Source organism: Eumetopias jubatus, unplaced genomic scaffold (genome assembly GCF_037043125.1).
Source record: "Eumetopias jubatus isolate StellerSeaLion01/CBP00866 unplaced genomic scaffold, mEumJub1_p1.0 scaffold_16, whole genome shotgun sequence".
Classification (NCBI taxonomy): Eukaryota; Metazoa; Chordata; class Mammalia; order Carnivora; family Otariidae; genus Eumetopias; species Eumetopias jubatus.
The window spans coordinates 68,017,814-68,039,980 of NW_028274822.1; the positions used below are offsets into that span (position 1 = coordinate 68,017,814).

The 22,167-nt window shown below is 47.5% G+C and overlaps 1 protein-coding gene across 1 annotated transcript in view; it reads right to left on the bottom strand.

Annotated features, from left to right (window-relative positions):
- UPB1 (beta-ureidopropionase 1) overlaps window positions 1–22,167 on the bottom strand; it is a 54,298-nt gene that overhangs the window by 15,807 nt on the left and 16,324 nt on the right. The window contains exons 3-4 of the mRNA XM_088019403.1: window positions 6,490–6,661; window positions 4,403–4,490 (exon numbers count right to left, since the gene is read on the bottom strand). Coding sequence (XP_087875529.1) covers window positions 4,403–4,490; window positions 6,490–6,661 — 260 coding nt within the window. The remainder of the gene's footprint in view (window positions 1–4,402; window positions 4,491–6,489; window positions 6,662–22,167) is intronic.

Consider the following 22,167-nt stretch of genomic DNA (forward strand, 5'->3'; position numbering starts at 1 on the left):
CAGGCTCTAAATTTAGACCTGGGGGCGCCTGGGTGGCTCGGTTGGTTAAGCGTCTGCTTTCGGCTCGGGTCATGATCTCGGGGTCCTGGGATCGAGCCCCGCATCGGGCTCCCTGCTCTGCGGGGAGTCTGCTTCTCCCTCTCCCTCTGCCTGCCGCTCTGCCTACTTGTGCTCTCTATCTCTCTGTCAAATAAATAAATAAAATCTTTAAAAATAAATAAATAAATAAATTAATTAATTAATTAATTTAGACCTGGCCCTGCCCTCAGGAGCTGCCAGCCTAGATGGGGGGAAGTGAATTATAACCTCGTGTGGCTGCACGATTCCACAGAGGCTCAGTTCTATGCAGGGGAGTTCCCAGGGTCCCCCAAAGAAGGGCATGTCTGTGCTAGACCTTGATGGATGACTGGGAGTTTTCCAGATCCAAGAAAAGGAAGAAGTTGGTGAAACCATCCCGTAAACATATTGTCTGTCATGTAGCAGGGATTGTTCATTAAAGATAAAGCTGAGCCTGAGTGCCTCAGTCAGTCAGGCGTCCGGCTCTTGATTTCGGCTCAGGTCATGATCTCAGGGTCGTGGGATCTCACCCTATGTCGGGCTCCCTGCTCAGCGGGGAGTTTGCTTGAGATTCTCTCTCTTCCTCTCCCACCACCCTCTCCCCGCAACTTGCACTTTCGTGCTCTAACAAAGAAATAATTTTTTTTTAAAGATAAAACAGGGGTGTGGGAATGGATAAACTGTGGTCTCTACGGTGGAATATTATGCAGCCATAAAAAGGAAAGGCATTCTGACACATGCCACAACATGGATGGACCTTGAAAACATTGTTCCAAAGTGAAATAAGCCAGTCACAAAAGGACAAATACTATATGATTCCACTTACATGAGGTCCCTAGAGTAATCAAATTCAGAGAGATAGAAAGTTGAACAGAGGTTATCAGAGGTGCAGGATGGAGGGGTATTATTAAATGAGTACAGAGTTTTTGTTGGAGATGTTGAAAAAGTTTTGGGTATAGATAGTGGTAACGGTTACACAACTTTGTGAATGCATTTAACGTCACTGAATTGTACACTTACCAATGGTTAAAGTGATGAATATTATGTTATCACAGTTAAATATTTTTAATGTTAAAAAAATAGGGGTGATAATTAGAATGGGAAAAATAAACTAACACCACGCAATGACCTCATGGAGTTTATGGTCTAATGGAAGAGGCAGACACATCACAAGTGTTGCCCAAATGAGTGAAAATATAAGTAACTGGGAACACAGAAAACGAGATGAACTTCTGGGTACAGATGGCAGACTGGATGCAAGCCTTTGCTCTTTTCTGTACCCACACCAAATGACACTAAAGGGATTTTTATGTAAAGGTACAAACCCATGAGGATGAAGCACTGAGAAAAGGACAAGAGCAACAGAACACGGGCGGCTGGAGAGCCAAGGGATGAGGGTAGATATTGTGATCGACCCAGAAAATTCAGGCTTCCAGCAGTAGAGGAAGCCATATACCGTTCTCCACCATACACCCTTGGAAAGTTGAGGAGTCAGAGGTACCATGGGGCTCTGAAGGTGGGGAAGCAGGGAGGGGTGACAAACAGAAATTGGTCAAAAGTCTGCTTAAGAAGCAGTCAGAAGCCCAGATCCCTCCTCCACTGCACAAGGCTGGCATGAGTCCCTCCCAGCCCAGCAGAAGGCTCGAGTCTCATTCTCTGGAGGTGCTTAAACAGAAGGTCTCTGGCCTTGGGGAAGCCAGGACAGATGAAGACGAGTAGAGTGTCAAAAACAGACGGATTCAGTAAACATTGGCACACCCGACCCCTATCCTCCTTCTCTTCTTGGCAGGAGGTAAGAAGAATCTTCTCTGGGGACTCTGACCAGCCTGAAAAGAATGACCCAAAGACACTACTATGAAGGAATAGCTAACAAACAGCTAAACCAAGTCATCCTCTCATGAAACTCAGTGGGAAGGAGCTCTTCCCACAAACTCAGAGAGTTTGCAATCAGCTTTTTAACCCCCAATTCTTAAAATATAAGCAGCTGGGGAGAAAAGACCAATTTGGAGTAAGTAGGAAATGTGCAAGGAGAAAAAAAATGCTACCTAACATTCTCAGAGACAAGAGAAAAGTACTGTGATTATAAAATAAGAACAGGATGTCATAAAACAGGAACTTACAGACCAAAAGAACTCTTTGTAAATTCAAAATATGACCGCGGAAACAAAAGACTGAATGGCAAATCAAGATAAAATCTACCAGAAAACTGAGCAAAAAGACAAAGATGAAAAATCGGAGGAAATACTTAAGAAAATTAGGGATCTAGCCCAGGGTTCTAACATCCTAATAGTAGGAATATCAGAAAGAGAGGAAAGAAAAAAGAGGGGAGAAAATCACTAATGAACAGTAGATCTGAAGGACCCAGATTTCTAGCAGAGGAACCCAATGAGTTCCTGGAATAATGGATTAAAATAGATACACACACATTATGTACTGTCTCCCCACTCCCCACAAGAAGCACCCTAAGGGCAGAGGTGTCTCTCTTTTTGGCTTGCTGCTGTATCTCAAGGACATATGGTGGCACCCAGCATATAGTAGAGGCTTAATAAATATTTGATGACTTCATGACAAAAATAAAATAGGTACGCACAATGGCGTATCATTATGAAACTTCAAAGCATTAGAGAAAATTCTACAACCTTCTAGAGAAAAAGAAACTCATCAGTCAAAAGGGCTTTAGATGAGTCAACAACACTCAAAGCCAGGAGACAAGGGAGCAATGTGCTCAAACTTCCAAAGGAAAATTATTTCTAACCTAGAATTCAATACCCAACCAAACTATCGAGATCGTTGTAGGAGGAACATATTGTCAGATATGCAAGGCTCAAAAAGGTTACCTCCTATGCGTTCTTTCTCAGAAAACTACTCAACCAAGAAGAGGGAGAAAAGCAAGAAAGAGGGAGATGTGGGATACAAGACACCCAAGAGCAAGCTAAAGGAACTCCCCAGCATGATGGTGACGGGAAATCCCAGGATGACAGCCGTGCAGCCAGCAGAGGGGGCAACTAATTCAGACTAGAGCAGTCAGAAGGCTCTGGGGACATACTCCTTTAAGGAGATGAAACCAGGTAGGGGGTACGGGGGAAATAGTTGATGGGGATTAAGAAGAGCACTTGTGATGAGCACCCGGTGATACACGGAACTGCTGAATCACTATATTGTACACCTGAAATGAGCATACCACTGTATGTTAACTAACGAATTAAAATGAAAACTTACAATTGAAGAAAAAGGAGATGGAACCAACAGACAGCTTTACGTGCCTAAACCTCCCAAGAGGATTTAGGAAGCTGGGGTAAAATAAGTTTGGGGTAGAATTTGGGGTAGGTGTACAGAAAACAAAGCAAATTCTGAGGAAAACAGAAAGTGATTCAGGAAAAGAAATCTAAGTCTACAAAATGGCTTGGCAGAGAACGGATGGAAGATAAGAAGGGTATGTGTGAACAGAGTGAGCAGAGGAGGCAAGGGACTAATGCTGTCTTCTTCCACAGTGGGAAGGTAACAGATGGTATGAAACTGAACAATCAGGAAGCAGCAACACAAAGGTAGATTCCCAGAGAACCAGCCAAGAGTAGAAAGTGGTTGCCTCTGGGGAGGAAGACAGCTAGTTTTTGGTAACAGACCTTGTAGACCATTTGACTCCCAACCACAAGCATGTAGAACTTTGATAAAAAGAAAATAAAGGTATATGGTATCAGGGGTAGGTTATAGGGACGTACCTTGAGATAGGGAGGTGGGCTCTGAGCTTCTATGTGAAGGCTGGACAGGGTCTAAAAGGCAAGGAGGGGGGAGGGGAGGGCAAGGGGGATGAAGGCCAGGCCAGAGGGAGCGGCTGCTGCAGTGGCCTGGGAGGAGGGAGAGGGTGTCGTAGGGGAGTGAAGGATCTGGAAGGTCAGGGCAGAGCCCAGCCGTGATGAGGCCGCAGAGGAGGCGGAAGGAACAGACTAAGCAGTACAGAGTTGAGTTTTGTAAAGATCTTTCCTAGAAGGCACGAAGAGCCAGTTAGAAGGGGCCAAAGTGGAGAGTGCAGGGAGACCAGCTGGAAGCAAATACAGAAGGCAGGTTTAAGCTGGTGGCACCTTGGGCCAGGGCAGTGGTGAGAAGGTGGGTAGGAGCAACTGAATGGGTTCAGGACCGTTTGGGAGGAAGAACTGGCAGGACCAGACAACAGACTGCGGTGTGTGGAGGCCAGGATTCCTGGCTCTCTGGTGTCGTTGACAAAAGAATCTTTCTATACATGAGAGAAGAAGAGATTTTTTAAAAAGTCAAGTAGTCCTCTTGGTGACATGGAGATAATACACTATTATCTGAAGGCAGCAGAGGAAGCGCCCCAGGAGAGACTTACTCCATGCTTCCTGGAAACAGATGATGTTCACTCCGCACACAGCGGCCACCTCTACAATGGATTCTATGCGTCTGTGAAGGGCAGTGACCTGGCAATTCAAAAAGCAAGGATTAGAACCTATTCTCTCCTGTTGGTTGAGACTATTTTCCGAACTCATCCACAAGGACGAGGAACACGCCCCCACCTAGGCAGCGGCAAGAGGATGAGGAAGGTGGGGATATTCTGATATAGCCTACTCGCATCAAGCCCAAAAACTGCAGTAAAAGGTGGAGGTGCATGGGGTGCCCGGGGTGGCTCAGTCAGTTGAGCTTCTGACTCTTGGTTTTGGCTCTGGTCATGATTTCAGAGTTGTAGGATCCAGCCCCGTGTCAGGCTCCGCACTCAGTGGAGTCGGCCTGAGATTCTCTCCCTCTGCCCACTGCCCCTCCCCTACAAGCTCTAAATAAACAAATGAATAAAAGGTGGAGGTGCAGAGGCTCTAGGGTCCCACACACTTGATGCCGCCTTTCAGAGCCTCAGTTTCTTCACCTGGAGAATAGGGAGAACACCGTCTGCCCCAAAGGGTTGCTCAGAGGAGCGTATAAGCTTATCTGCTATTTACTGCAAGAGGGGCCCACACCCAGTGCACACTTTGGCCATCCCCTGGGCTAACTGCTCCTTTTGCCTCAGGACAGAGTCCACTTTCTACCATTCTGTACTCAAGGCTTCCGGTATGACTTGTCCTGCCACTTCCATTTTCCTGTGTGTATCTTATCATTGAATGAATGGATCCCATTTTCCAGGTGTGTTCTCCTTCAGGAATGTACTTCCCCACTCCACCCAATCTTCCCTGGATGTGTTATTCCTGTCATGCGTCACCCACAGAGGAGTGACTCTCCCAGCAAAAGGCTGAGCATCAAGAGGTGCCTCAGCACGCCCTGGTAGGTCCCTATGGTGGCGCTGTTGCCATTGTGCTGTTGTGTTCCCCACTGTCTGTCACTCCCATTACCCCACGCGCTCCTTAGGGGCAGGAGGAAAGTTGTCTTCATCTTCTTGGTGTCCTCAGCACAATGCCTGGCCCCCAGGAGATGTTTGGAACCGTCTGTTCAGAGAAAGACCCGAAGAACCAGGCTGAAAACCCGGAGAGCAACAGCTCTTCACGATGCTGTCTCTCCCCTTCAAGACTGCACACCAAGGCTCCATGGGTGTTTGCTAGGTGCTGACAGTGTGCGGAGTGTGCTCCTAGGTGCCGTGGGGGTGAGAACAGTGTCCCTGCCCCTGACAATCTGGGACGGTTGAGGAAACATACTCACAGTCAATTAATCCAGAGACAAAAAGTGACCTGAGAACCAGAAATCTTTTAATCCAACAAAAGCAGGACCAAAGAGAAAGATGATGCAGAACCTGACCTGGAATCCAATTGACCTTTTCTCGATAATCCCTAGGAGTTCTGAGGCATGCTGTATTCCCAGGAAACCTCTGCAGAGAAAGCCTTAAAAGTTTGAGCAGCTGGAGGAATGCTGTGAAGAAGTGTAGACAACAAATCGCCTGTGTCCGTGACAACATATTTCTTTAGGGACATACAAGAATGCTGTCACATTTATATTAACTGTAAGGTCATAAGGAAATGCGTATCATATTCCCACCACCCTGAGGCACCATCAGCTGACAGACATCTGGGTTTGGTGAGTCCCCACCCTCAGGATCACGGACGGACAGACAGGTCCTGACCGGCGTGTGCTAGCAGGTACCCTTCTGGCAAAAGACTGGGTGAGAGGCAGAGTTCCAGAGAGAGCTTGAGCCAGACAAAGGGCACCCTCCCCACTGAGAAATGGAACTTCAGATCAATCGCAGGAGAGGACGTAGAGGGGAAGGTGGGAAAACACTGAGGAGCGAGAAGGCAAGGAGAAGGCAGGAGCCAGACAAGAAAGAAGAGCCAGAGATGGGGGCTACAGGGAAGGGGGTTGGCCAGGGCAGAAGCATCTAGATGACCACTCATGGTGCCTATGGATCTGCAGTGAGTGGCCACCTGGGGACTGGGGACGTGTTCAAAACACAGAGCGGGCCAACTGCTCCGTTTATGTATTTATGGTCAAAAGAGGCTGCACCTGTTTTGCCACAGGGGCATCTGCAGGCAGGGGAGTTCTGTTCTGAACAAGTCCCACACGCACGGTCCGAGGAGGTCTCAGCTGCTCCTCTGCGGCCTCAAAGGCATACCCCTGCAGCTCAAAGTCCCCTTCGGAGGCGGCTTCAAAAGCCCTGCTGGGCAGATCAAGCTTCCTAAATGGGCAGGAAAGATGGGAAACGATTTGCATGAGGTCTGCTGAGTTGAAAATTCCCCTCCAAACCCCCTGTAGTCACCCGTCAGGGAGAGAGGAGGCAGGGGCATCTGGCAAGGAGGCACACAGAGCAACCCAGTGCCAGGGCCCACTCATGGGAAGCTGGAGCGGGGGCTGGGAGGAGGGGGGGGGGCCCTGCCTGGTAGAGAATGGACACTACACTGAGTATGGGCTTCACCAGGGAGGTGCCAGGGTCAGGCCTGGCAAAGCCCGGGAGCAGGGAGGGGGGCTGTAGGGTGACTGGTCAAGAGGCTGATGTTTTAGAGCTGCTGACCTCAGGGTGGAGATTAAAGTCTCAGCAGTCTGCGCAGAAGAGAGGCAATGGATTTCCAAAAATGTCTGTGGACTAGAATCAGAGGGCTCTGCTGAGAGCAACTGCTGAGGACAGGGCTTAGGAGATGGCTGGGTGGAGGAGCTGGGACTGATAGCATGAGGGGGGGGTCCTGTGACCATTCGCCACTAAAGGTTACAGGTCTCCGGTGAGCCCCATCCCCCTGTCCTGCTGCCGCTCCCACCAGGGGCAGTCCTATGCCCGGTGCTGGGGGCGGCGCCTGGTGGGACCCAGGCGTCCAGACCAAAGGTGCAGGCGCTCATCCTGGTTTGTGGTTTATTAACAAAGGCAAATGGATTAATTATAACACCTTCCACCTAAGTGACCACCGGCCAAACGGCAAACACCTCCTGACGCTGGTTGGATGCCGCGCACTGAGGCGAAACCAGCAGGTGCACGGGACATGGCCTCTGGCCAGGAAGGCCTTACCATCTAGGGGCGAGATGGTTATGAAATACTCAGAGAACACATCAAAAAATAACCTGACAGCCATTATCTAATAATAATATTTCTCTCCTACTTTAAATCACTTTCTTAAAGACATTTCTTTCAAAATCACAGCCCTGTCAGCCCAAGCCCCCTGTCGCCGCCCCCTGCCAGGCAGTTTCCATGTGACGGCCCTGACAGCTCCAAGTTGGGTTCCACCCCTGACAATCAGCTTGCTTTTCAACTAGTCAGGGTTCTGTTCACTTTAGCAGGTTAGAAATAGCAGCATTGCCCACACCGCACCTCCCCTTGCCGTGATTGCCTCAGACACAGTCCTCCTGCCCTCAAGCAGAGGGCTCCCCTGCCACAGCCCTCAGCCCCACGACAAGTCACCATGGAGGACAGGAGAAAAAGGAGAAGGGCTCTGTGTGTCTGTCTGCCCTCAGGCCCTCGGGCAGGGCAGCAGGACCGTCCTCTGGGAGACCTCTTGGCAGGCCTGTCCTCCATCTGGGTCTCATCCCAGGAAGAGAGCAGATGGAAGAGATCTGGTCTCACCTTTGCAAGCCCACCTGTAGCCGTCACCTGGATGACAAGATGCCCCTCAGCCTCTGGCCGTCTTTCCCCATCCGATGCCCATAGCTGTTGGCTCTCCCCATCTTTCCATCACCATGAGCCCCGTTACTCTGTGATGATGTGCAGGCTCCCTGCCTTGTCACTATGTTGAGTGCTGCCTCCATCCCTCCTACACCCAGTTCCCTGCAGACACTCATTCTCCTAGGCTTGAGATGGCACAGGCCAGGCATAGGGATGTGGTGGGATATAGACTGGCTATGGCCCAGCAGGGGGGTTGAGGCAGAGACCAGTAGATGAACCACAACCTCAGAAGGGCTCCATGCTGCCGGAAACCCTCCCTTGGTCCCTATAGTCGGCCTTCTGCCCTTCAGCCCCTTATCCTGATATTAAGGCCCCACATGGCTTCACCTCTAACGTCAAGGAGGCGAGCCCATCATTTCCTGCTCTGGCTCCAACATACCCTCCTGGTCCCACCTCCCCCACCAGGGTCAAGGCAGACCTCGTCTGAGGGAGCCCAGCTCCTGCCTCCTCTGCAACCTCTAGCTTCTAGAACTTCCTCTTTCCTCTCTAATAGCTCTTTACCATCAGCGTTTTAAATAATTAAACTAGAGCTTTGCTACAAAAGAAACACATGCTCGTTGGGAGAAAAAAATCAAACAGTGGAAAGGATATCAAATGAAAACTGAGTTCCCCTCTCCATCCCGCCCCTCAGCTCCAGTACGGAATCTCGGAGACAACCCCTCTTAATAATGTTGTAGGTATTTTTCCAACATTTTCCTATAAGTGTGTAAACTACATTGGTGTCCTTCCGTATATTCTGCTCCTCCACCTGCCTTTCTTACTTAACAATATGTATAAATTGGACATTTCTCCCTGTCTCCTACAGACCTACCACATCCACCGTTAAAGCTATTTGAGGGGCACCTGGGCGGCTCAGTTGGTTAAGCTCCTGACTTCAGCTCCGGTCATGATCTCAGCATCCTGGGACTGAGCCCCACCTCAGGCTCCGCACTCAGTGGGAAGTAGCTTCTCCCTCTCCCTCTGCCCCTCCCCCTGCTCATGCTCTCTCTCAAAAAAAAAAAAAAAAAAGCAAGCTATTTGAATCTTTCCCATTAAAAAAATAAATAACAGAGAAAAAAGGAAACACTCTCCACAGGTTCCTCTTGTTACCTCACTTGCTCTCCTCACCTCCCCTTCAGAGGGAGCTTCCCCAAAGCCTTCACCTCCCACACCTTCCTTAGCCCCCTATTCCCTGGGGCCCACTCCCCCACTCTGAATTGCCACCAGCCTTCTGGTTGGCTTTAGCCATGGGAGAGACACTCACACTCCTGTCTTCATCCTTCTAGACCTCCCTATACCATTTGACACTCTGTCCCTATCCCGCTTGGTGTCCTTGATACTTGCCCTAGGGCCCCTGATCCCTACTTGCTCACCTCTGGCGTACCATGCAAAGTCTCCACTTCCTCTGATTTTTTTTTTTTAACAGCAGGTTCTCCTGAATCCCTCCTTGGGCCTGTCCCACTCTGTACACACTCTTCCGCCTGCAATGAGGACAGTCCCAAGCCCAGCCTCCCCCAGTGAGGACCACCTCTGCACAATTCCTGTAGTGGGTTGAACTGAAGCTCCCCAAAAGATGCATCCACATCCTAATACCCAGAACCTGTGAACGAGACCTTATTTGGAAAAAGGACATTTGCAGATGTAATTAAAGATCTCAAGATAAGATCATCCCGGATTATCCAGGCAAGCCCTAAATCTAGTGACCAGTATTCTATAAGAGATGCCCAGGGGAGAGTCAGGGGAAGAGAAGGCCATGTAAAGACAGAGGCAGAGATTGGGGTGATGCTGCCACATGCTAAGGGAGGCCAGAAGCCACCAGAAACTAGAGAAGGCAAGGAAGGATTCTCCCCCAGAGCCTCTGGAGAAGCGTGGCCCTGCTGACACCCTGATTTTGTACGTCTGGTCTTCAGGACTGTGAGAATAAATTGCTTTTGGTTTAAGCCACCAGTGTGTGGTAATTTGTTCCAGCAGCCCTAGGAAACTGAACAGCATCCTCAATTCAACTCATCAGACTTCCCCAAAGCTGCTCCTCATTAGATGAATGAACCAGCCACCTGATCTGCCTCCTCTGCTGTGTTGGCTATCCGCACCGCTTGCTGACCTCCCAAGACCTCTGGAACCCTTCCTCTTCTTGGCTCCCAGGCGCTCTGTTACTTTAGGCCTCCTCATCTTTCACCTGCTCTTCTCAAATTCTTTAAAAGACTCCCACCACCATTAGGACAGGTTCCGCTCCCTTAGCATGGTGTACAGAGTCCCCGGGCCTACCGTGCCTACTTTTGCCTCCTCCCCAAAGCATTCTACACATGCAGTCCCTGAATGAGCATGCTCCCTGGTGTCTGGGCCCTGACCCGGAGTACCTGAGCCCTTCCTGTCTCCAAACCAACTTCTCCATCTCCTTCACCTCCACCTCTGTTCATGTACACTCTCTCCAGGTCTCCTTGCATCCTTCTCTCACCATGCATGGCGACCATCAAAAGGCGGAAAGCCCCTCCAGTGGGGGAAGCATGTACTCCTAGTGCCCAGGACAAAAATAAACATGCACTAAATGTTTGTTGAATGAATAAATGCTTCTTGGTTCTGGCTGTCTTAAAATCGAGAGTCCATGCTCTTTGAGGATTTCATCTGCCTGGCCTATGCAAAAGCCCATTTAGCTCATTCACTTGACATACACTTACTAAGCATCGTCTTTGTGCTGGGCACAGCAATTAATCGGGAGAGAAGGTGGTCTTGTGTGGAATGCAGTCAGGAGTCCTGAGGGAGGGGCTGAGGACTCGGGCTCCACCAGGCCTTCACAGAGGCTCCACCAGGCCTTCACTCCTTATAGCTTCACGTCAGGCTATAAGCAGTGAGCAGGGGTTTAAGTGGGAGAAGGTTTTTAAATGACTAATGATTTTCCATCTTCAGTTCACAATCCTGTGCATAGCCAAATCCCATCCAATTGCAAGGACTGAGCACGTACAAAGGATAATACCCTAGAGGTAAAGTCTGAAAGGCTTCAGTGCAGAGTGGAAGAGAACCTTTCATGAATAGTTACTATAAGCCAAGCTCTTCAATGAGGCCCAGTTATCACTGGCTAATGGATGTTGGCTCTCATTTTACCACCCATTATAATTCCTCCCCACTCTGGAGAGATCCAAATGCTCACATGAGGTCCCTCTTGCAAGGTAGTCCTTATCCCAGTCTCTAGAATGTGCCTCAGCCAGTCACTTACATGAGAGACATTTCTCTTTTCCTAAGGCTCTTGTGCTTTACCTCTCTCTGACACCACAGACTCTCCCCATTTCTGTTCCCAGAAGAATATGCCCACCTCATCCTCAAAAACAAAACAAAACAAACCTATTCCCATCCTGAGACCCTTGCTTTAAGACACCTTCAACACCTTCAACTCTAAGAGGCTTCCCTCTTGACAGGTGTGGTGGAAAGTAGTAGGTCAGCATGATTTCACTGGAGGGACCTTGAAGGTCATTCGGTTCTGGGTATCCCTCTTGGGGTATGAAGAGCCCTTTTCAGCAGAGTTCTGTACCACTCCTACCCCCAAAGGCAGTTGTTCTACCTTTACCATCCACTAGCTCTGTTCACTAGCGGATGGTGAAGTTCACTTTATGTTCTCTTAGATCTGAGATCTGGCCTCCCTGCAGTAACTCCCACAGCAGCCAGCGCGGCTGGGAACCACTGACCCAATCAACACCCTTGAGTTTCAGGTTTATCAGTTTCCTGCCTCAAGGTCACTGCCATGAGGTCAGGAAGTGCACAGTCTGACTTGGGGGTGGGGAGCCCGCCAATGGGCAAGGAAGTGGAAAGAAGATTAAGTCAGGAGCTGCATGGGGTCAGAGTTTGGATTTCATTCTAAGAGCCATGGGAATCCTTCAGAGTTTTTTATTTTTTTTTTAAAAGATTCCATCCATTATTGAGAGAGAGAGAGCATGCACACACAAGGGCGGGGGGAGGGTCCAAGGGAAGGAGAGAAGCAGGCTCCCCGCTGAGCAGGAAGCCCAACCAGGGGCTGGATCCCAGGACCCCAGGATCATGACCTGAGCCAAAGGCAGACGCTTAACGGACTGAGCCACCCAGGTGCCCCTCCTTCACAGAGTTTTAGGCAAAGGAGCAACAAGATAATGATTTACATCTTTGGGTTGCTTGGAGAAAAGTGGATTGAAGAGAACCAAGAGTGGAAGTGTCTTCCAGCTTTGTATACCCAGTGTCCAGCAGTGCACTAGCCTCAGAAAGTCCTAGTGATGCACACGACTCGCTGCGAGTGGAAAAACAGTTGCACTTAACCAACTCCTGGGCCTTGCCACAGGAAAATGTTCCTACTCCAACCAGATTTCAGCCAGCCTCTACCTCCAGGATCTGCCAGAGGCCCAGTCACTGCAGGAAGTAAGGGCTGGGCCTGGACAGTCAGGTGACTTGCTAGGGGCTCTGGCTGGAGGCACTGACCCAGACAGACCCCCAGAGCATGGGCCTGCCTCTGGGGAGGAAGCTGGTCACTGGAAGTAGGTAAAGAGAGCTGGGTGGCCTTTTCCCCTTCCGAGTTCTGGGCCAGAAAGGGAGAACTGGCTTGTAAAGGTCACTCGGGGGCTGGAGAACCCCTGAGGCCCAGAGCCGTCACATCTAGATCTCCGAAGGCCTCTGCTCACCAACTCCGATCTTCATCGCCCCCTCGGAACCCTTCAGATCCTGAAGCACTCTCCCTGGTTCCCCAGACCCACACTCGCTGGCCCCAAGATCTCCCCACCCAAGCCTCTGGGCCCCAGACCTGGTTTCCTTGCCATAGAGAATGCGTTTCACCTCCCTCAAGTCTGTGGGTGGCAGATGCTTCTCCAAACATTGCTCCAGCGACTCCCATTCAGGCCCCGCCATGGCCGGAGTCTGCAAGCGCGGAGGAGGGGCTGATGTCCAGGCTAATACTGCCTACCCTTTGCCCCCAGAAAGAGGAGAAGGAGGAGCCAACAACCAGGTCCGCGCACGCGCTCTCCACTCTACCCGCGCACCTTCGGCCCCTGGAAGGCTCACGTGAGGCACGCCCCCTCCTCGCGCCTTCCAGGGCTTCGCTGGGGGGACCGCCCCTTGCCCTTCGCACCTCCTTCCGCACGCGCCAGGACACGCCCCTTTCCACGGGCGGGAGCGCCCTGAGCCCTCGCGCCTCGGCCGCACGCCCGGAGCTGCTGCTGCTGCTCCCTACTTGCGGCCTTTGGAGGCTCTCGCGCCAGTCCCCAGAAGCGTTCTGTTACCCTCTCACTCTCCCTCGCCCTCCGGTTCCTGGCCGGAGGTGTCGGGCGGGACCGAGAACCCGGAGAAGCGGTGAGGGAGCCCTGGGCGCGGCCTCCGGGGGGGCAGCGGCGCGGTCTGAGGTAAACGCCTGGCCCGCTCGGTCGCACCCTCGTGGGGCCGGTTCCCGCCGCAGCCAGTGGGCAGGGCTTCTCCCCGCCCCGACCTCGGTCTCCGGTCGGCGGAACCGGGGCTGCCGGGCGGGGCCGGCCCACCGCACGGGACTGCGGAGGAAGGTACGGGACGAGTTTCAGTGTCCCAAGGGCAGTAACTGCACCACCGTTTTCCAGTGCCCCGTATTTGTGAGAACTTATGGCTCCCCCCGGCCCACCCCGCCACCCACCCCCGCCGGGGCCAGGCTGGGAGGCCCCGGCCGCACGCGCCCACTCGGGGCTTCGGGGTTCGAGCCTGGCCAGCGCTTCACTTGAGCGAAGGGTCAAGTGATCCCATGCGCTTTCGTGGAGTGAATACCGCAAAATGCTGGGTCCCCAGGCAGGGAGCTCACCCTCCGGGCCCTTGGGCCCCCTCTCAGCTCTGGCGTCTGCAGTGGATGTGCCCGCATGGGCACTTTGCTGGGAGGGGGGCGCTTTAGACTCAATGAGTTGATGGGGGTGAGGGCCCTCTCGCAGTTCCCGCCGAACCAGAGAGTGCTACCCTCTCAGGAGCCAAAGATCTACTTTTAAGCCCAACTGAGAGTTAGAACAGAGCAGCTTAACTCTGGTGAAGAAACCAGTCGGCCCAAATCCCGGTTCAGCAACTTGCAAACCTTGTGCCTCCAGGAAAGTTACTCAGACACTCTGACCTTCTGTTGCTCTATCTGTAAAATAGGAGTACAACTACCTTGCAGGGTTGTTTAAAAGTAAGATAAGATAGGGTTGCCTCCGTGGCTTAGTTGATTGAGCATCCGACCCTTAGCGCAGTTCAGGTCTTGATCTTAGGGTCGTCAGTTCAAGCCCGGCATTGGGCTCCCCGCTGAGCGTGGAGCCTACTTAAAAAATAAAAAAAGTAAGATAAGATAAGCGCAAAAGGATCTAAAAGCAGGTGCTGTAGACCAAATGCTTTAGGTATTTTATATAAGTCAATAACTCACAAGTTTTGGCCATTGTTTTGCTAAACGTTAACCGACAGTTTTCTAGTATCTGACGGAGCTCCCTTTTCAAGAATGCAAACTTTGGCTGAGGCTTTTTGTATGTTAAGGCTCTGATATAAGGACAATACGCAGAGAACAAAACCTAGTACTTTTTCTTCATGGTTTAAGGTAGGGACAAACTTGTAAATACTTATAGATACAGCAGATTTAAATAATCTGATGTGGAAAAGGTATACCTTATGCTATGGAATTCAGAGGAAGGGGTGATTTCTGGCCTAGAAAAGGAAATTGTTTAAGACCCAAGAAAGAGGTCTCGTTGCCAGCTCTAAGAGCGTCAAAGGAAACTTCTTATCTTCTGTATGGTATTTCCTATTTTAGTTAATGGTCTCACTGCCCACTCATTTTGCCAAGCCTTTGAGAGTCATCCCCAACTCCTCCATGTTCTTTCTTTCCCTCCAAGGAAGCATCAAATTCTGCTAAATTTATCTCCCAAATTTTGTTAAAATCCTTCCCCCTCCCACCTCATGCCTATAATCATGTCATCATTTGCTTGAATTGTTGTTAGTCTTCTAACTTATCCCTATACCTCTGATGTCTATCCTTAGTTGTCTTTCTAAAACTGATATCTTACCATCCTTTGTACCCTCTCATTCAGTGTCTCCCTACCTGGAATGACCTTTTATCTTCTGTTTTGTGAGCTCCTACTCATCCTGCAAGATGCAGCTCAAATATCGCCTCCTCTGTATTGTCTTCTCCAACTGGTCCAGGAAGAGTATAGATTTCACTAACCCTTTATGGATACCTCTGTTAGAGCATTTATCAAAAACTATTGTGTAATTATTTCTGAGCTCTGGGCAGGAACTGGGTCTGATCTACTTTTGTATCTACGGGGCTCTGGCACTCAATAAACGACTGTTGAAGGAATTAATTCTGATGGGATCAAGAACAGATTCTTTAAGGTGGTGACATTTGAGCTGGACCTTGAAGCAGAAGTAGAAACTATTATTACTACTTAAATTGCTTAATCCATCTTTCCCTATTGTTCCGTGACAGGTCATTCACACTAGGTCATTATAAACCAGGGTTTCACAAATACGAAGTGCTAACTTGAGAAGGATTAAAAAAAAAGTTGTATTTAAATTTTACATTTGCCTAAAATTTATTTTTCACTCTAGATTGTACGACACATCACTAGATCCTTCTATGGTAATCATTAAAAAAGACTTTAAGCTCTGCCCTAGTTTCTTTTTGAAATACCCAGCCAAGCCCCAAAGGTTTTAATTGCATGCAAACGTACTAGAATGAGGGACTCCTTGTTTTGAAGACCAACTCGTTTTGTGGCAACATGGTGTGGTTTATGGACATATAATCATTTGAGTGTATATAAACATGAACAGGAAGAATAGAATATACCACAACCTCAATATGGTGGTTATTTCTGGAGAAGGTGGTGTGGGAATGGGATAGAGGAATGGGCATCATCTGCTGATACATAATATTTTAATTCTTTTTTAAAAAAGATTCAAAGCATTAAAGTGCCATTTCCTGTCAAAAAAGATTCAAAGCATATGATGTTAACATTTAAAAAATCTGGGTATTTGTTATTATGCTTTTCTTTATATTTGAAATACTTTATTAAAAATTATTTTATAGAAGAGAGAGCCTTAGACCAGGAGCAGGAAATCTACAGTTAAGTCTGGGTTCAACCTTTATCTCAGTTTTCCTGTTGTAAGAAAGGTTGGTGAGGGGAAGAGGCTGGGAAGAGAGTTTACGGAGATGAACTAAGCCTTTCCTAATTCTAACAAAATATGATTCTAATAATCTAGTCATATATAAATTTGTCTGTTAATATGCTTATTTGTGACAAAAGAGTTTCATTATGGAAGCTGATTTATTAGAAAGAGCTCATTTGTTAGAAATGTACTAGTGTCTGTTTTTAGGTGTTACTTTTAAATTCACAGTGTGCGTTAATCTTGAGTCTTAAGGAAAGTGTTTAAAGTACGATGGCCTTGGGGCGCCTGGGTGGCTCAGTTGGTTGAGCGACTGCCTTCGGCTCAGGTCATGATCCTGGAGTCCCGGGATCGAGTCCCGCATCGGGCTCCCTGCTCAGCGGGGAGTCTGCTTCTCCCTTGGACCCTCCCCCCCATGTGCTCTCTTTCTCTCTCTCTCTCAAATAAATAAATAAAATCTTAAAAAAAAATAAAGTACTATGGCCTTGAAGAACTAAAATTTTATAATCATTGCTGAGCAGTCCTTGCAAAGGCTATGAGGCGGAGATCCCATCTGTTCTCTTTTCTCCTTCGAGCAAGAGGGCTGCTTATACTGTCATTTAGCACTTTACAACACACACAAGCTTATGCCTCTTTTTGTCCCATTTCATCTCCCAGTAATACTGTGAACTATGGGGCAGGGGTTTTTGGTATTTGTCAGATTTCCAAGTTAAACATGACACTTACTGGAAATGAAAATACAGGGGCCAATATTTTACTGATAGTCATGGGGGAAAGATCTGAGGTGACCTGATTTCTAAGCAACCTTCTAAAGACCCAATTCCTGTCTTAATTTGTCCCTACATGATGTTCCTTAGTTCAGAAGTCACAGTTCTTCTTTATTTGCTAGGGTTCATTTTATAATAATAATTATTATTAATAATAATTAATAATTAAGTTTCTTGAGGATAGAGGTATGATATATCTTTGAATCTACAGAGCTTTGCATATAACTGGAGCTCAATAAATGATTTTTGAACCAAATTGAACACGATATCAGTTATAAATGTTTATAGTCACTTGATGAGTCCTTGTTATGTACATTAACTCAGTAGCTACTTATTTAGCCTGCTTTTTAAAAAGACCACAATTGGCTGGGACAGATTCATGCTCCTCTCCTTTCAGTAACACTCTCAGATGTCTTTGCTGCACCCTGATCATATAGGATACAAGTAGCCCAAATCCTTGAGTGGCTCTCAACAGCAATAGATGTTGGGGGAGGGAGTCCATCCTGGGGGACTACTTCATATAGCACATCTCTGTTTACTGGGAAGTTGCGGTTTAATATGTCATAGTTCATCTATCTCTAATTAGCCTCCTGGTTCATATTTCTTTGGATTGAGAGTTTCATGGCATCCTTGGCCATAACATTCTTGAGTTATAGATAATACATTTCAGACCCCGTTTTCAGAAAGTCCTAGATATAGGTAACAGCTGCCTACTTGTATTTTGAGAAACAGTACAGTGTAACAGAAAGAACATTGAATCGGGTATATAAAGAGGTTCTAATCCTGGTTTTGCTATTAGGTAATTGCAGCTTTAGGTAAATTACTTGATACCACTTCCTAATCTCTTAAATTTTTTTTAAAGATTTATTTATTTGACAGAGAGAGAAATAACGAGAGCAGGAACACAAGCAGGGGGAGTGGGAGAGGGAGAAGCAGGCTTCCTGTTGAGCAGAGAGCCCGATGTGGGGCTCGATCCCAGGACCCTGGGACCATGACCTGAGCCGAAGGCAGACGCTTAACGACTGAGCCACCCATGCGCCCACTGATCTCTTAATTTAAAGGTATTGGACTAATTCTCATAAATTGTGATTTTATTATTGCTAGAGTTTGACATCTCTCAAGTGTTGTAACAACTGTTTTCATTGAGACCCTCCCCCTTTTTTTATGTGGATGGCAAGGGCAAGTAGAGCACATGTGCCCAACACCCGCAGGAGAACTTCTTGGACATTAGTGCCTTAAGGCCAGGACGGGTACACACTTATATTGGATTGCCATGGTACAGTGGGAGCTGCACTGGGCTAGAAATCCAAGAACTTGGGGTTCAACCCTGGTTCTATACTTTTTGGTTATGTAACTATAGACAAGTCATGACCTTTCTGAACCTCAGTTTCTTTATCTATAAATGAGGATAATAATACCCATTCCACTTCCTTTGATTTGAAAGAATCAAATAAGTTAAGTTGAAATATCTTTGAAAATCTATACAGTGTTATCTCTGTAAGATAATTATTTTTAATTGAGGAAAAGGTGTTTGAATATACTGTTCCCATGGGAACCACACACACACACACACACACACACACACACACACACACACACACACACACACCATCCTTAATGTACTGAATATTTATCTTTGAGTAATTTTTCCAGTGGTGATAATGCCTTTGCACTGAATCATTTACACGCTTTCCACCAGTTCTTCTGGTGATAAATAGCATTTTGAACATTGAGTAATTTTTGAGGAAGACTGCAGTCTGAGGCCATGAAATAAAGCAAAGTTGACTCTTGGAAGCTGGAATCTAGTCCATGAACCATCACTAGTTTGTTAATCATTTAGGCTAGCCAACTAAGCACAGGCTCATGTATCATTAGGAATGCAAAATCCCAGGTTGCCTTTTTGGGACCCAAATTTCATGAAGTATCAATGTGGTAAATAAAGCTTCTTCTCAAGAAAACCAAAACCCAAAACAAAAAACCAACCTTCTTCTCTACCTTCTCCTCCCAAAACAATTACATAAATATGCAGTGGGCTTAGCAGCAAAACATGTGGCATTTAGAGATAGTTGTCTGTAAGCTCAATGTGAGCCAACAGTGTGTTGTGGCTGCCAAAAAAAGCTGTTATGGTCTCAGTATGGTTGCATATTGAGAGGTGTAGTATCTAAAGCACACCTGAAATTTATCTAGCTCTGGGTTGGATACAAGGTATATAAATCATCTTGAATACATCCAGAAAAGAAAGAGTAATGTTGGTGAGAACATTTAACAACAACAACAAATAGTCAAAGGCACTGGGAACATTTATGTAGCAAAACAAAGCAAACAAAGGAAGAATATTGTCACTTTATGCAGATATCTGAAGGTGGCCACATGTAAGAGGTTTATAGTTGTTCCATTTGGCCCTAAGGAGAGGAGCTGGAGTCAATGGATAGCAACTCAGGGAGGCGTATTTCAACCGAAAGCAGTTATTTTCAACAGGTGGTACAAAATGAAATAGGCTGGCTCTGCAGGCAATGAGTTCTCAGTCATTCTGGGTGTTCAAGGATGGTCCAGATGACCACTTGGTGGGAGTATTGTAGAAGAAAGTCAGTCATCAGATGGGTAGTTGAACCAGATAGCCCATGATTTGTGTATATTGCTTTAATAGGAACAACAACAACAACAACAAAACCCAACAACTTAGGCATATCAAATCCAAAGAACCATACACAGACCATAGAATAATATAAGACAGTTTGGTATCTGAAAAAGTGAAAGTCAGCAAGTGCGATTTTACTGAAGAACTAGGTGATGAGAAGATTTCATTATTCATATTAGTAGTAGTATTGTCTTTGTTTTAAAGATTTTATTTACTTATTTGAGAGAGAGTGAGAAAGAGCATTAGAGGGGAGAGGGTCAGAGGGAGAAGCAGACTCCCCGCTGAGCCAGGAGCCCAGTGTGGGACTCGATCCCAGGACCCCGGGATCATGATCTGAGCCAAAGGCAGTCACTTAACCAACTGAGCCACCCAGGCGCTCAAGTAGTATAGTATTTGGTAAGGTTGATTTTAAAGGAAAAGGACCATTTTTACTGCTAGTGTGAGTGGACCTAGATTCTAGGACCTAATGATGACTGGAGTTTTGGTCGCAGAATCAGAGGATGAAACAACCAATTTGTGGTTGTAAAAAGTAATTTCAACTTGGAAGTGGTTGGGGCTCTATTAAAGGGGAAAAAGCACTGTATGGGGATTAAGAGACCAAGCAGGTACACAGCTGTACACAGTCTAAGGGTGAAACAAGTATACAGAAAGAATTAGATATTTGTGAAGCCAAGCTAAACAGATTTGTGTTCTGTACTTTGACACCTTAGATAACTGACATCTTGAAATCCTCACTGAAGCAAAGTAGATTTTGTGCTCTGAGAGGCTGTAGTGTGTGCTAATGATCCATCATGGAGTGCTTGCAGTATTGTAATAAGGGGTTCTTTGCCCCACCAACTACCTTACCACTGGCAAGTCCTGCCCTTAGTCCCAGGATCTGAGTCCTACTGCATATCTCAACCTTGCTGCTTGTCCTGCCTGAATGAATGCCCCAAATCGGATAACTAGTCTACTATATTTGAAGCATTAAGCCTTCTTGCATTCCAGCTCAGTAATGGAAGCTACATTTTGTTTCCTTAAACCCATCACAGTGCACCGTCACCTTTCAAACTTAGCACTGCCAAAGACTTGAATCTAGATTTTGAGTCTCATTCTGGTTGCTGGGCCCTGCTAGTTCTTTTTGTTGTTGTTTTTTAAGATTTATTTATTCATTTGAGAGAGAGAGAGAGAGCACAGCAGGGGGAGGAGCAGAGGGAGGAGAGGGAGAGAATCCCAAGCTGACTCCCCGCTGATTGTGGAGCCCAACATGGGGCTCCATGCCGTGATCCTGAGATCATGACCGGAGCTGAAACCAAGAGTCAGAGGCTCAACTGACTGAGCCACCCAGGCGCACTCGGGCCCTGCTAGTTCTTGCCAGACTCTAACACTGTTTCCTGGACTGCCTGCTGCTAAATCTCACGGCCCCAGAGCCTCACCTTTGGATCTCTGTGGGTGCGGCAGATAGAGGCTTCAATTCTCTAAGAATCGGGGCCCCCTTGATTATCATGAGCATTTCTTACAGTCCCAGGTTTCTCCCCGATTAAGGGAGTTGGTCTGACCATGCCATCTACACTTGGGGAGCCAAACTGATATTGGCCTGTGCCAGAGCAATCCATAGAAGCGCATCTTCTGTACTCAGCCTCTGCAGCCGCTAGCCAACAAGAACTTCCTGAACCTAGTATGTGTCCTGCTGGAATTCTGAGCTGTGCTTCTGGGCTCCCTAGCTCCATCTCTGTTAACTTTTTTTTTTTAAGATTTTATTTATTTATTTATTTGACGGAGAGAGCAAGAGAGCACGAGCAGGGGAGCAGTAGAAGGAGAGGGAGAAGGAGGCTTCCCGCTGAGCAGGGAGCCCGATGCGGGGCTCGATCCCAGGACCCTGGGATCATGACCTGAGCCGAAGGCAGATGCTTAACCATCTGAGCCACCCAGGCGCCCCATCTCTGTTAACTTAATAGCTGGGTACTTTTTCTGTCTGGACTCTAAAGAGTTAGTTTTAGCAGTCCGTGGCAAGCTGTACAACTTGCTTCACAGAGATCTTATAGGTGTTTAATATTTGTTCTCTTCACTGGTTAGTTTTGTAAACCTGTGTTGAATGTGCCAGACATTGTGCTAGGCACTGGGGTGAAACATGAATAAGTTGTGGTGCTTGTTTTCATCATCATAATAATGTCTCCTGTAGAAATTTCTTGAGCACCTGCTATGTACCAGGCACTGTGCTGGACCTATAAGAGCCTTTATAAGGTACAGGAAGTGTGTTATGAAGGGGTAGGAGGAAAAGCTGGGTAGTTTGTATTATATACACAAGGCTCCAGACATAGCACATGGTTAGTGCTTGATAAACAATAGCTGTGTTTATAATATTAGGTGATAACATTACTGAAAGTGCCACACAGGTCCAGAGGTGGGAGAACATCTGAGCCAGAGGATGTGTAGAAGACCCAGGAAGGTCCATACAAAAAAAAAAAAAAAAAGGAAAAGCGAGACTGCAAGCAGAAAAAGATGACCACTGCAGAGTAGCCAGTCTGTCTGGAGCAGCAGAGTAGATAAAGTGTTGCACTGTACCAGTATATGGAAAGATGTCT